A 14,010-nucleotide genomic window follows, 5' to 3' on the forward strand; every position below is an offset into this window, starting at 1 on the left:
AGGCCGGAGGCAGTGGGGACAGAAACTGGGAAATGACCAGAGGGGTGATGGCATTGAAGAGGCGTTCAAAGGCATAATTGTTCTTGCAGACCCTGACATCCGGTACTGTGTCTTGGCATCCCTGGATGAGCGCTTTGATGCACATCTGGCCCAGGCAGAGAATTTACAGGCCCTGTTTGTGGCCCTGAATGACCAGGTGTTTGAGATCCGGGAGCTGGCCATCTGCACCGTGGGCCGGCTCAGTAGCATGAACCCGGCCTTCGTCATGCCTTTCTTGCGCAAGATGCTCATCCAGGTAATGGTGTGACAGTCAGACCTAGAGGCAATGGGAAAGGGACTGTCATTGTGAGAGCAGTTTGGGGAAAGAGAGACGACGACCGGGAAGAGGGAGTAAGGTCGAGATACCTGGTGAAAGCCACCTTTGGCTCCAAGAGTCCATGTTTTCCCAGCTTTGCAGTTGCAGTTCCAGTGCTGATCACCTTGTAAGCCTCTTGGCAGTATGACTCCAGGGGCCCTCTTATTCCAGGCTAACCTCTTCTGCAGCTCTTCTCTTGTTCCTGGCAAGTCACCAGAGATTCCACTTCTTGGCCCTCTCCACTCAGTCTGCTGCACATGGTGTCAGTTTTCCCAGCACCTCTCTGTCCTTCCGCTCTCCTGCTCTTGCTGATGCCAGGTCAGGCACAGAGGCCAAGGATGAGAATGGTTCCAACATTGCTTCTCATGGTCATTGCCCCTGGTCTGTGGTCCCTGGCTTTCATTCTTAAATAATGTCAGATGCCAAGCTAAGCTGCTGGACTAGAATCAGAGGGAGCTTCAGATTGGCCTTGCTGTTCCATCTACTAGGACTTTTTTTTTTTTTTTTTTTTTAAGTAGGCTCCACGCTGAATGTGGGGCTCAAACTCACAATCCTGAGATCAAGAGTTGCATGCTCCACTGACTGAGCCAGCCAGGCGCCCCAGGATTTTCAATTCCTGCTAAAATCTAGCTGCCCAGTTTTTGTCTCCACCTACCCACATAAGTTGTCTGGCTTCCTTGCGAGTGGTGCATGGTCCGGTCCTTCCTGCCTTGAGGTCTTTCCACCCACCTCTTCTGGGTCTCAGTGTGCCTCACCCAGTCCTTTCCTGTCCCCCGACCCCACCCTGCCCCTCCCTCCCGCTCTGCTTCCTGACCCACCCACGTAAAGAATGTAAACACAGAAATATCATTAACATACGTAACTTTCATCCTAGAGAAATGTCGTGTATTCACAATCATAACTAAAGTGACTGTAATATCATCAGTCAAATTAGAGGATTATATTACGTTGGCACTTCTGTTTGTAGCCTAATGGTTTACTTCTTCAACTACTGGCCTGTGATAGGAGTGCCTATCCTTTTAAGTCTTTTTTTAAAATACCTAAGGTTTTGGGAAGGAAAACAAATCATTGTTGAGCCTGCCAGCCCAAATCCTGCTTAAAGAAGCTTGATATAGAAATATCTCCTAAGGAGAATATCAGTGTGTTCATTCAGTCAATAGATGTTTTGGACATCTTCCAGGTTCCGGGTCCTGCTGGGTGCTGGAAACATTAGCGAACAAGCCAGGCATGGTCTGTGTCTGCTAGAAGGTTACAATAAGCTGCCGGGCTATCAGGCCATCTCATTTTTCCTGATACTGGAGAATGTGAAGCACCATTGAATGAATTTACCATGTACTGAGCTTAGCCCTTGAAACCCCCAAATTTTTAATTTTTCTTGTTTTCAAATGTGGATACAGACCTTCACAAGTTGAATCACACATTTGCACGCCTTGGTAAGGGACATTACCTAAATGTGCTTTGGCCTTTTCCTCATGCCTCTCGATCATCAGAGGGGGTGTTGGGTATTGTTCTGAGGGCGCAGCGATGCTTGCTGGCTCTGGAAGTGAATTTGGGGATCTTTGATTTGGCCATTGGTGCTCCAGAGATTGGCACTCTCCTCTCGGGCATCTGTTCCCTGCCTGCCAGCCATCTCCTGGCTCACGTGGGTCTGTTCTCAGCATCCCTCTCTGTCCACTCTTGCTGGTGTCTGCTGTGACGGGGGAAAACAGGCTGCTGGGGGGATCCAGAAAGTCAGGATTATTAAATCAATAACCTAAGACAAAATATATTATTAAATTGTAGACTCCTCCTCTGGGTAGCTGAGTTAACATGCACTTTTCTCACGGTTCAGAGATTTCCTTCTGGCAACTTCAGCTCGCCAGAAGTCTGTCTATATTAAGTTGTTTATATCTGTGTCACGACGAGTAGAACGTTGCTGATTTACTGGTGTTTTAAGGATGTCAGAACAAACATGTTATTTCTGTTCATCAAGGTCCAAGGGGATTCTGTTGATATAATCACTGTTTGGGTTTATCTAGATGTCCCTGAAACCACTACTGAGTATTAACATTTCTTTCAACAGAATAGCTGTTCTGACTGTTCTTTGATTCTTTGTCATTATTTATAGGCCCCCTTAGTGATTTGCTGTCCAGACAAAGATTTTTCTCGAAGAGAGCCCTTCCCTCGTTCCTCATTTCTGCAGACCCCTGCTCTCACTGTCCCTGTTGGTATTCCCAGCCCCCTGGGCCTGTGCCGTACTGTTAAAGTTGTGCTTGGGGACAGCTGAGGGACCATGGGGGCTGGGGCACTGTGGGGACTGGGGCTGGTTTCCAGCAGTCTTTCTTCCCACCACTGCTGTGTCCCTGACTGTTGGCCTTTGTGGAGGATCCAGCAGCTACTTGATCCGCATGCAGTTCTGGTTCCTTCCTCTGGTTCCCTGCCACGTTTCCCCTTTGATACACCGTTCCTCTCTAGAACTTCCTCTACCATACGGGCCTTTCTTCCCTGCAGATTCTGACGGAGCTGGAGCACAGCGGCATTGGAAGAATCAAAGAGCAGAGTGCCCGCATGCTGGGGCACCTGGTCTCTAATGCCCCACGGCTCATCCGCCCCTACATGGAGCCCATTTTGAAGGTAGCTCACAGAAGCTAGAGACACTGGCACTTTCTCTCCGGGTCATCTTATGTCCGCTTCTTTGAGACAGTGGGAGTGTTTCAGTAGATAATTTCTTCGGCCCCAGGCTCGCGGTCAAGGGCCACATCAAGCATTCTCAGAAAGAATAGCGAAAATCTCACGAATTGCAGGAAAGGGCTCTCTTTTTATAAGGGGTGAGATATAAGCTTCAAGCACATCATCAAATGTGCTTGGAAAGGAGAAGTAGGTAGATAGTGGCATGAAATAGTTCCCTCAAAATGAAAAAAATTCGCTTTAAAATCTGAGTATATTAGAGGCTTGTGAAATCTTTGAAAACTTATGTGAATGTGGCAAATGATCAGATACCATTTGAGAAGGCATGGGAAACATTTTTAAATCATGGTGTTTCTCAGCTTTCTCATATATCTAACTGGGCTCAGTATGGAGAAAAGTTTTAGAATCCACATTCTGGAGAAATTCTGGATTCACAAAGCCTAGAAGTTTTGTCTAGGATTGAAATGGTCTCTCGGGTGAATTTTACTTACGTAAAAGAAAGGTTTCTAGTAGATTCTGTTCTGCATTCATTTTTATCATACCTTCTTTTCATAGGCTTTAATTTTGAAACTGAAAGATCCGGACCCTGACCCAAACCCAGGTGTGATCAATAATGTCTTGGCTACAATAGGAGAATTGGCTCAGGTAAGGGGATAACTGCATTTTCCATAGGATGGAAAGAATACTGTTTAGTCTCTGAGGAAATCAAAATACTTTGTAATGCCATAATCTCTAATCTTACCTACTACCCTCTTTTTCATTTTGTAGGTTAGTGGCCTAGAAATGAGGAAATGGGTGGATGAACTCTTTATTATCATCATGGACATGCTCCAGGACTCCTCTCTGTTGGCCAAAAGGCAGGTGAGTACTACTCATCCCAGACTGAGCAGAACAGGCCCCTGGGAGGTCAGGGCCCTTGCCTCTCTTCGTCACTTAGTTAACCCAGAGCTTGGCACATAGTAAGTACTCAGAAGTATCTGTTGAGTAAAATGAAGAAAGATCTGGAGCCAGAATTAGCTGTCATCCTGACCTGGAGTCACTTTCAGTAATCATCAGGGCTGGCCAGTGGCCTTTCCTCTAGATAAAAGAAAGTCCAGATTATCTATCAGAACCCCAGCCCCTAGAGGGAAAGAGAAAGCCTAAGCCTGTAGCTGTGGAGGCAAGTAGAGCTTCAGCACACCCTCCCCCAGCCCTGGCTTCATTTTGTTTGGTCACCAAGGTCATTAGGTGACTAGACCAAAATTAAGAACAATCTTAATTTCCTTTTAAGTCGGATTTCTCCTGTTAATCACTCAGGATGTGGAAGGACTGTGTATTTCCTTTAAGAATGGTGGGGCTCTTCTTTTATTTTTTTAAGATTTTATTTATTTGACAGAGAGAGACACAGCGAGAGAGGGAACACAAGCAGGGGGAGTGGGAGAGAGAGAAGCAGGCTTCTTGCGGAGCAGGGAGCCCGATGCGGGGCTCGATCCCAGGACCCTGGGATCATGACCTGAGCCGAGGGCAGACGCTTAACAACTGAGCCACCCAGGCACCCTTCTTTTATCTTTTTATCCAGTCATTGTTGCATTGGTTTGTGGCCTTGTTTTTGCACCCAGACTCTCAAGGATTTCTGTAGATGGTTAGTGCCTCTCCTGGAAACTTCTTTTCTTGGAAAAGCCTCTTAACGCTTCATTGCAATCATTAAACAGTACAAACCATGCTTTCTCTTCTCTCTTACTGGCTCAACAAACCACATGATCTGTTGTTTGTCCAGGTGGCTCTGTGGACCCTGGGACAGTTGGTGGCCAGCACTGGCTATGTGGTGGAGCCCTACAGGAAGTACCCCACTTTGCTTGAGGTCCTTCTGAATTTTCTGAAGACTGAGCAGAACCAGGGTACACGGAGAGAGGTAAGGAACATGGCAAACTTGGTTCTTTAAAGACTTTGCTGGAAGAATGGAGAGAGATTGTGGCATTAACATGCTCTGACGGAGTGTTGATTAGATGTCCTGTCCTCCGTTTTGTTCTTCTAGCTGGTCATTCAGGTATGAACTGGGTGTCATGGAACGTGAGAGAACTAGTCATCAAACCTGTTGTCATCAGATGTTGTGATGAATGTTTTCTTTTTCCCCTCCCCTTTCCCACCCAGGCTATCCGTGTGTTAGGGCTTTTGGGGGCCCTGGATCCCTACAAGCACAAAGTAAACATTGGCATGATTGACCAGTCCCGCGACGCTTCTGCTGTCAGCCTGTCCGAATCCAAGTCAAGTCAGGATTCCTGTAAGTTGAGGGGAACCATGAGAGACTCGCCAAGTTCCTACCTCACAAAGCCCCTTGCTAGCTGTGTTTAGAAAGAGCCTTGGGCTGGATAACAAATTATAGCATATTGGCTCACTTCAGGACTTCTGAATGGAAAGTCAAGTTTCCTCTTGAATCACAATAGGGATGCTGCTTCCCAGGGTGTCCAGAGTCCTTACATCTGTCCAGATTCTTTGTCAAGGGTCAATAGGCCAAGTCTGTACCCACTTTTTGGTGCTGATGAGAGAGATGTGAATTATCACTTCATCACTTCTGTTCATCTCTGATTCTTTGTTAGTGCTTCTTTGATGTTTTCTATTCTAATGACACCCAAGGAGGAAGAGGGTAGAATTTATTCTCCCAGTTTTAATTGCTAGGGAAACCCTGAGGCCAGGCTCAGGGGCATAGAGAAAGTGGTAGCAGTCAGAATCCAGGGCTCTTTTTTCATCAGCTGTTCTGGCCTTGGAGCCACTCTGCCTTTTAACAAGTAGCGTGAGAGATTGGGTAGGGTATGGGGCTATGGCAGGTTTTTCTAGACTTAACCCATTGTTCACGAGGGCGGGCTTATTTACGAAAGAATGAAAAGTTCAGCAGTGGCTCTCCCAACCATTCCAGCAAAATGTTATTTTCCCAAATAATTTGTTTCTATAAGACCAGTGCTCTAACCCCTGAGCTATGGAGTCTTCTCCTCAAAATAATTTGTTTCTAAACTCTATGGATGGAATCCTATTGCTTCCAGTTCTTCTGTATAGTAGAGAAGCATAGCTCTGACGTTACCTTTCGGACCCAGAGTCTGAGCCCAGTCCCTGCAGGTTTCGTCCTTGCTCGGCGGCGCCAGTCCAGTCTCTCGGCTGGTCTAGTTCTTGGCCTCTTCAGTGCACCACTCACCCTCCCCTTACCCAGTCTTCGAGAGGCTCGCTGTTAGGTCAGCTAGCATTTGCCGCTCCCTCATCTGACATCCCTAGGGGGACCGAGCAGCTGTTGAACAGATGTTAGCCTAATTTGATTCCCTTTACTTTCATTTGGGGAAATAATTATTTTTATTGATGGTTTCAACTACAAAGTTGTCAACTGTAGTGATAAGAAGCGAAGTTAAACATAGCAATTTAAAGAAAACCCATCATGTACCGTTTTAGGCTTTTGTGGTCGGGGTAATAGAACAGCCAAAAGCTCTTGAATTCTTCATGGTGAGAGCCTGTTCATGGGTTCCTAATATAGCCTGTATTCCCCATGAATGCTGAATGACGGTCTGGCTGTTTGTTGTTAGCCAGGTTCTGCTCCGAGTCAGAGTCATGGCACGTATAGCTCGTGATTGTTGCCATCGTTTTGTCCTAGCCGACTACAGCACCAGCGAGATGCTGGTCAACATGGGCAACCTGCCCCTGGATGAGTTCTACCCTGCTGTGTCCATGGTGGCACTGATGCGGATCTTCCGGGACCAGTCCCTCTCGCACCATCACACCATGGTTGTCCAGGCCATCACCTTCATCTTCAAGTCCCTGGGCCTCAAGTGTGTGCAGTTCCTGCCGCAGGTCATGCCCACATTCCTCAATGTCATTCGGGTCTGCGACGGGGCCATCCGGGAAGTAAGTAGCTAAAACCCCACCCCTGCTCCTGAGCCCCACTTCCTACCAATGCCCCCTGTTGGCTGTTGGGCCAAGTACGTCCCCTCCCCCTAACTCCTAAGCCCTGAAGGTACAGGTTTAGTTTCCTGGGTTATCCCCTCAGAATGGCTAAACGATGAGTGTGTGTTTTGGGGGGCGGGGGTGTACCTAGAGTTCAGTGCAGTTGTCCAGTAGAATGTCCCACTGTGTGAACTTGTTGCTTCCTCGTGATTAGATTGAAGTCCATCAAGTCCATCATTTTTAGTGAGAATATTACAGAGGTGACATTGCATACCTCTTACCGGATCTTGTAATGTCAGCTTCTCCCATTAGTGTTGATCCTGAGTTTGAGCACGCAGTTAAATTGGTCTCTGTCAGAGCTCTCCATTGTAAGGTGCCTTTTTCTTGAGTCATTAAGTAATCTGGGGGTGATACTTTGAGACTGCGACAGTCCTGTTCCCTATCTTCGACCCAATGACTGAGCAGCTGTGGATGATCCTTGCCTGAATCCGTCATCACACTGGTTGCAAAGTAAGGACTTTCTAGTTCTACCATTTCTTCTCCTTTTAACAGCTGGCCCTTTCCTGTAAGGTAGAAATTTCCCCCTTTCCCTCCCTGTTTCTCCCTTTTGCTCTCTTTTCTTTCTCTAAACTACACAACTTGCAGAGTGGTTCTGTGATTATTTACCTAGGCCACGACTGGCCGCAAACCTCAATAAAGCTCAAGGGGGCGCTTTTTTTTTTTAAGATTTATTTATTTGAGAGAGAGAGAGAAAGCATGTGTGTGGATGAGCAGGGGAAGGGGCAGAGGGAGAGAGAGAGAGAATCTCAAGCAGAGCCCCGCTGAGCATGGAGCCCTGACTTGGTGCTTGATCTCAGGACTTTGCGATCATGACCTGAGCTGAAATCAAGAGTTGGACGTTCAACCGACTGAGCCACCCAGGTGCCCCTTGAATTAATTTTTTAATCAGTTTTTTCCTCTGTGATTATATATTCAATTTGGTGTATGTTTAGAGTAAATAATATCTTTTTAGAAAGTATATTTTCTAATTTTGTGCCTGGAGTACGGAAGTGCAGTTTATGTACTCAACCTCATTGAATTCTTACTAATTCCAATAACTTAACTAAATTTCCCTAGCTTTTCACTGTAGATAATCATATAGTCTGCAAAAAGAGAAAGTTCTAGTTTTTTGTTTTAATCTGTAAACCAGTTACTACTTTTCCTCATTTGCATTTCTACGACCTGTACTACAATGTTGGTTAGACTCTGTGAAACTGGAGATCTTTAATCTTTTTTCCTGATTTCGGTGGGACTGCTGTTAAGAATTACTCACTAAGTATAATGTTTCCTGTAGGTTTTTGGCAGGTAGCTTTTTAAGGGTTATAAATGTTCCCTTATGGTCTTAATTTGCTAGTTTTTATCATGAACGGGTATTAGATTTATCAAATGCCTTTTATTTGTCTGGTGTGATTATCGTATGTTTTTTTCTCTTTCAGTGTGTTAATATGTTGAATTACATTGATATATGTTCTTTTTTTTTTTTTTAAGATTTTATTTATTTATTTGACAGAGAGAGAGAACACAAGTAGGCAGAGTGGCAGGTAGAGAGAGAGGGAGAAGCAGGCTCCCCACTGAGCAGGGAGCCTGACGCAGGGCTCGATCCCAGGACCCTGGGATCATGACCTGAGCCGAAGGCAGTCGCCTAACCAACTGAGCCACCCAAGCGCCCCGCACTGATACATATTCTAATGTTGAAATATTTTTGAATTCTTGTTTTAAAACCATTTTGGTTATGATGTATTTTTTGATACATTGACTTTCTATCTAATATTTAATATCAGTTTGTTTTTTTTTTAAGATTTTTATTTATTTATATGACAGAGAGTGAGCACAGGCAGGGGGAGCAGCAGCAGAGGGGGAGGGAGAAGCAGGCTCCCCGCGGAGCAGGGAGCCCGATGCGGGGCTCGATCCCAGGACCCTGGGATCATGACCTGCGCTGAAGGCAGCCACTTAACAACTGAGCCACCCAGGCGCCCCTTAATATCAGTTTTTTTTTTTTAAAGATTTTATTTATTTATTTGACAGAGAGAGAGATAGCGAGAGAGGGAACACAAGCAGGGGGAGTGGGAGAGGGAGAAGCAGGCCTCCTGTGGAGCAGGGAGCCCGATGCAGGGCTCGATCCCAGGACCCTGGGATCATGACCTGAGCCGAAGGCAGACGCTTAACGACTGAGCCACCCAGGCGCCCCTTAATATCAGTTTTTTACATCCACTAATCCTGAGTGGAATTGGCCTGAATATATATATATTTATATAATTTTTTTTTTTAACTACAGGTTCCAAGATGTGTTTAGTTTTTCTGTTTCTTCTTAAAACAGTTTTGGTCACATTTTTCTAAGAAATTATTCATTTTTTAAAAAGATTTTATTTATTTATTTATTTTTTTTTTTTTTTAAAGATTTTATTTATTTATTTGAGAGAGAGAGAATGAGAGACAGAGAGCATGAGAGGGAGGAGGGTCAGAGGGAGAAGCAGACTCCCTGCCGAGCAGGGAGCCCGATGTGGGACTTGATCCCGGGACTCCAGGATCATGACCTGAGCCGAAGGCAGTTGCTTAACCAACTGAGCCACCCAGGCGCCCCGATTTTATTTATTTATTTGAGAGGGAGAGCAAGCATGAGCAGGGGCAGAGGGAGAGGGAGAAGCAGGCTCCCCACCAAGCCGGGAACCCAACGTGGTGCTCGATCCCACAACCCCAGGATCATGACCTGAGCCGAAGGCAGATGCTTAACCAACTGAGCCACCCAGGCATCCCTAAGAAATTATTCATTTTATTTACTTTATGCCTATAGATTTGCCTTTTCAGGACATTTCATAGAGTTAGAACCATATGTGGTTTTTTTTGTGTCTAGCTTGTTTCATTTAACATAATAATACTTTTGGGGTTCATCATGGATCAGTAGTTCATTCCTTCTTCATAGCTGAATAATAATTTAGTGTCATTATTGCTTAGAGATAAGTGTTTTTAATGTTGCCTATGATTTCTCTTTTCACCATTGAGTTATTTAGAAGTGGATATTTTAATTTGCAGATTTATGGGGTTTCAAATTTCTTTTTTGGATATCTGTTTCTAACTTAATTGCATTGGGTTTACGATTCTTTGATGTTTGCTGAGACTGCCTTAATAGTCGAATGCTTGATCCATTTTGATGTTTCCTCTGTGCTTGGGAATAGCAGGTATTTGCTGATGTTATGCATGAAGTTCCATGTATGTCATTAGATTTGAACTTAATACTTACTGTGTTCAAATTTTTTGTATTTTTATTAATTTTTGGTTTGCTTCATCTCTATTACTGAGAGAAGTGAGTTAATCTCCCCTTACAGTGGTGGATTTATTAATTTCTCACAGTTTAGTCAGTTCTGTTTTATATATTTGGGGGGATATGTGATATATCTAATTCTCTTTCTATCTGTTCTCCTTTTTCCCCCACTTTTTTTTTCATGCCATTTATTTGTGGAAGAAAGCAGGTCATTTGTCCTATAGAATTTCCCATTCTGGATTTGGCTGATTGTATCTTCAAGATATCTTAAGTTCTTGTAAACTGATTAGATTTAGAGTCGATTAAATTCAGCTTCCTTCTTTTGGCAAGACATACTTCGTAGGCGGTACTGAATACTTCAAATACTAACAACAGTTAGTAAGCAAATCTTTTCTAAATCATCCCAATTTCTAGTGATGTTAAGGTTAATCAGTGGGCTCACGTACTGTGATCCTTTGTTCCCTGTCAGCCTTTCTCCTAATCATTTTAGTGTTCATTGAAGATTGTTTTCTAGAATGATTATTTAGTTAGCAACTGGAAAGCTGTGATTTTCTAATTACATTATTCCTAGATTTATTAGTTAGTGATCATCTATAAAGAACTTTATGTTGTCAACTATTCATTCAGTTAATTTGAAGTATAGTTCATACAGGGAGGGAAGAATAAATGCATGATTCTTTACTTTTATTTATCAGTTTTTCAGAGTAATAAATCAAGTCCCTTGCAACTTCTCAAAGGTGACTCAGGCACTACCCCACAACCCCTACTGTTTTTGGAGTATCATTATCAACTCATGGAGCTATATATAGTATTTTTATTCGTTGAAGGCACTGTTCTTTCTCATGATCTAATTATCCTAATCAGCCTGGCTGTTGTGTTCTTTTTACATTGGCCAGTGGTCTTAGTCTTTGATTGTATTTTTGCTTTCTGGCAAAAAAAAAAAAAAAAGCTATTCTGAGCTTATCAAGTACATTTCACTCAAGCCTGGGCATGGCCACTTCCAAGGAGTTATGGTTTCTTTAAGTGAGAAATGGTACTTAGAGACTGCAGTTGGTGTGCTGGGGTGCTCATTGCTATTGGCATATCGTTGTTTCTTGGCCATTTCAGTGAACGGAAATAGAAATAAGTAATTTTTAGAAAGAGGAAACACAAGTCATGAAGTAATACAGATTTTCCAATGCAAATTTAAGATTTAAGAGTTTTTACTTTGATTTTATACTTGTTTCTCACACTGAAAAACTCGTTACTTGGTTCTGACGTTTCTACAATTACGTGCTTTATCTTGCAGAATACATTCTTGCATGTATCTTGTATACATATAAATGGTAAATGACCAGTATTAGTAATAACGGTAAGGTTACTGAATGCAATTCAAGGTTTTTTATGATTTTTTTTTTTTCTCGTTCTTAGGCTGTGTCCTTTCGGGGATAAACACCAAAATACTGTGTTTAAAGTCGCTTGAAATTCGTCTTTGAGTGATTGTGCAACCAACTTGATTTATAATTAAATTTGTTTCTGTTTATTTTCAGTTTTCAGAAATTTCTTTGAGGTTTTCCTAATTTGAGTTTTATTCTAATTATGTAAGACATTAACATAGTTCCAGAGCCGAAACTATAAAATATGTTCAGTGAAGTCTAGCTTCTCTCCCCATCCGTATTACCCTGTTTCTTCCTATAGCGTTTCCTATTGCTGCTATAACAAATTCCCCACCAACATCATGATTTCAAACAGCACTGATTTATCATGTTACAGCTCCGTAGGTCATAAGTCTGACAGAGGTCATGCTGAACCAAAATCAGGGTGCTGTTGAGGCATGTTCCTTTCTGGAGGCTCTAGGGGACAGTCCATCTCCCTTGTTTCTGGCTTCTACGGCTGCCCACATTCCTTGGCCCTCTTTCTCTGCCTTCAGAGTCAGCAACATTGCATCTCTCTGACCCTTCTTTTGCTGCCAGATCCTTCTCTCTGCCCACTGCCAGCCAAGGTTCTCTGCTTTTAAGGAAGAATCTCCACACGTCAAAGTCCCGAACCTTAATCACATCTTCAGAAGTCCCCGTTGTCGTGCAGGGTCATTTATTCGTGGGATCTAGGGATTAGGGCACAGACATCTTTGGCTTACCATTATTTTGCCTACCACACTTCCCCCCTAAGGTAACTATTTGATCATTTTTCAATTTATGTTTTTGCTGTTTGTTTTTGAAAATGTGAGGAAATCCATATTCCCCCGCCTTCCTGCCACAGAAGAGAACATAATGGAAACTCTGTTGTGCGCCTGCTTCTTTTCACTGTCACGGCGGCACGTCGTGGGGATCCTGCCGCTGCAGCACCGAGGGTGCGTGCACCCCTGCGAGGTGATGGCGCCCCGCTGCGTGCGCGGTCCACAGCTGTTGAACCCGTCCTTGTGGGTGAACGTTTGCGTCTTTTCCATTCTTTTGATACTTAAAGTAATCCTGTAACAAAAAGCCTTGTATGTACATCATTTTTACCTTTTTTTTGTACTTGATTGGCCTTGCTTTTCACATTTTTTTTAATTTGTTTTTTTTTTTTTTTTTTTTTTGTAATCTCTATGTGGGGCTCGAACTCACGACCCCAAGATCAAGAGTCACACACACGTCCTCCGACTGAGCCAGCCAGGCACCCCCTGATTTTTTCCACTCAGATCTTTGAGCTCTTTGGAATATATTCCCCTGTACAGGATGAAGGATGGATTCATTTCATCCTTCTCACCCTTAGATTTTGCCTCACATACCTAACTTTAATACCTAATTTAAAAAATTAATCCGTATCTCCATCTTTCTCCTGAATAACATACAAAACTTAGAGTGACTGCTCAGACTATCTCCTTCCCTCTTATGTAGTATCACTTTTTTTTTTCTGCCGTCAAGCTAAACATCATCACTGTTTTATGCAGACATACTTGCCGTCTCGATTCTCCGTGTTCTGTCTCCCACCTCGGGGCTTCCTCCAGGATCATTATCCTTCTATTTCACCCTCTTTTTAAATCTTTATTTAGCTGAGGATACAATTCTGGGTTCTCCTGCAACTGTAGATATGATCCCACGCATTCTGATTTCTTTTGTTGTTGAGAAATCACGATTCCTTTTCACTTCACCTCACTTTTCTCAGTGGCTATTTCAGATCTTCTCATTGTGTTTGTTGCCCCGAAGCTCCACTATTGTGTATCTAGGTACAGATTTCTTTCTCACATCCTGTTTGAAATTTGTGGACTTCCTGAATATGAGGATTCCACCCCTCTGTTTTTTCCTTCCAGAATTTGATTCACATGTAGAGCTCACTCTGTCCTTAATGTCTGTTAGTTTCTTGTCCGTATTTTTCAACTTTATCTCTTGGAGATCCATTCTGGATATTTCTTCACATCCCTTTTCTGTTCACTAATTCCTCAACTGTGTCTTTTTGACCTGTCCTTGAGTTTTTAGTTTCAACTACATTTTTTTAGTATCTAAAGGTATACTAGGTTCTTTCAAATATGCTTAGTATTTTTGGGTGGTATCCTGTTCTTTACTCATTTTTTAAAATCTCACATTTATTCCTTTAAGCATTTTAAACTGGTTTTATATTTTTTATCCAGTAATTCCAATATATATATAAAATCTGTGATGGGTCTGATCCTATTTATTGTTTCTACTGAGTCACACTGGCAGTGGTCTATCTTTAGTGTCTTATACTTTTAGATCATGTATCCTATGCAGCTGGGCATTCCCTGGAGCAGTACTAGAAAATCTGCTCTCAAGTTGCATCTGTCTGAAGAGGATTTGTGTTTGCTTCTACC

General features: G+C 43.2%; 1 protein-coding gene across 3 annotated transcripts in view; it reads left to right on the forward strand.

Moving 5' to 3' along the window:
* MTOR (mechanistic target of rapamycin kinase) overlaps positions 1-14,010 on the forward strand; it is a 123,954-nt gene that overhangs the window by 22,102 nt on the left and 87,842 nt on the right. For all 3 annotated transcript variants that reach the window (XM_036065210.2, XM_036065220.2, XM_036065236.2), the window contains exons 13-19: positions 90-295; positions 2,846-2,968; positions 3,578-3,667; positions 3,791-3,883; positions 4,779-4,913; positions 5,153-5,282; positions 6,636-6,886. In XM_036065210.2, coding sequence (XP_035921103.1) covers positions 90-295; positions 2,846-2,968; positions 3,578-3,667; positions 3,791-3,883; positions 4,779-4,913; positions 5,153-5,282; positions 6,636-6,886 — 1,028 coding nt within the window. The remainder of the gene's footprint in view (positions 1-89; positions 296-2,845; positions 2,969-3,577; positions 3,668-3,790; positions 3,884-4,778; positions 4,914-5,152; positions 5,283-6,635; positions 6,887-14,010) is intronic.

This window comes from Halichoerus grypus, chromosome 5 (genome assembly GCF_964656455.1).
Source record: "Halichoerus grypus chromosome 5, mHalGry1.hap1.1, whole genome shotgun sequence".
NCBI classification, from domain to species: domain Eukaryota; kingdom Metazoa; phylum Chordata; class Mammalia; order Carnivora; family Phocidae; genus Halichoerus; species Halichoerus grypus.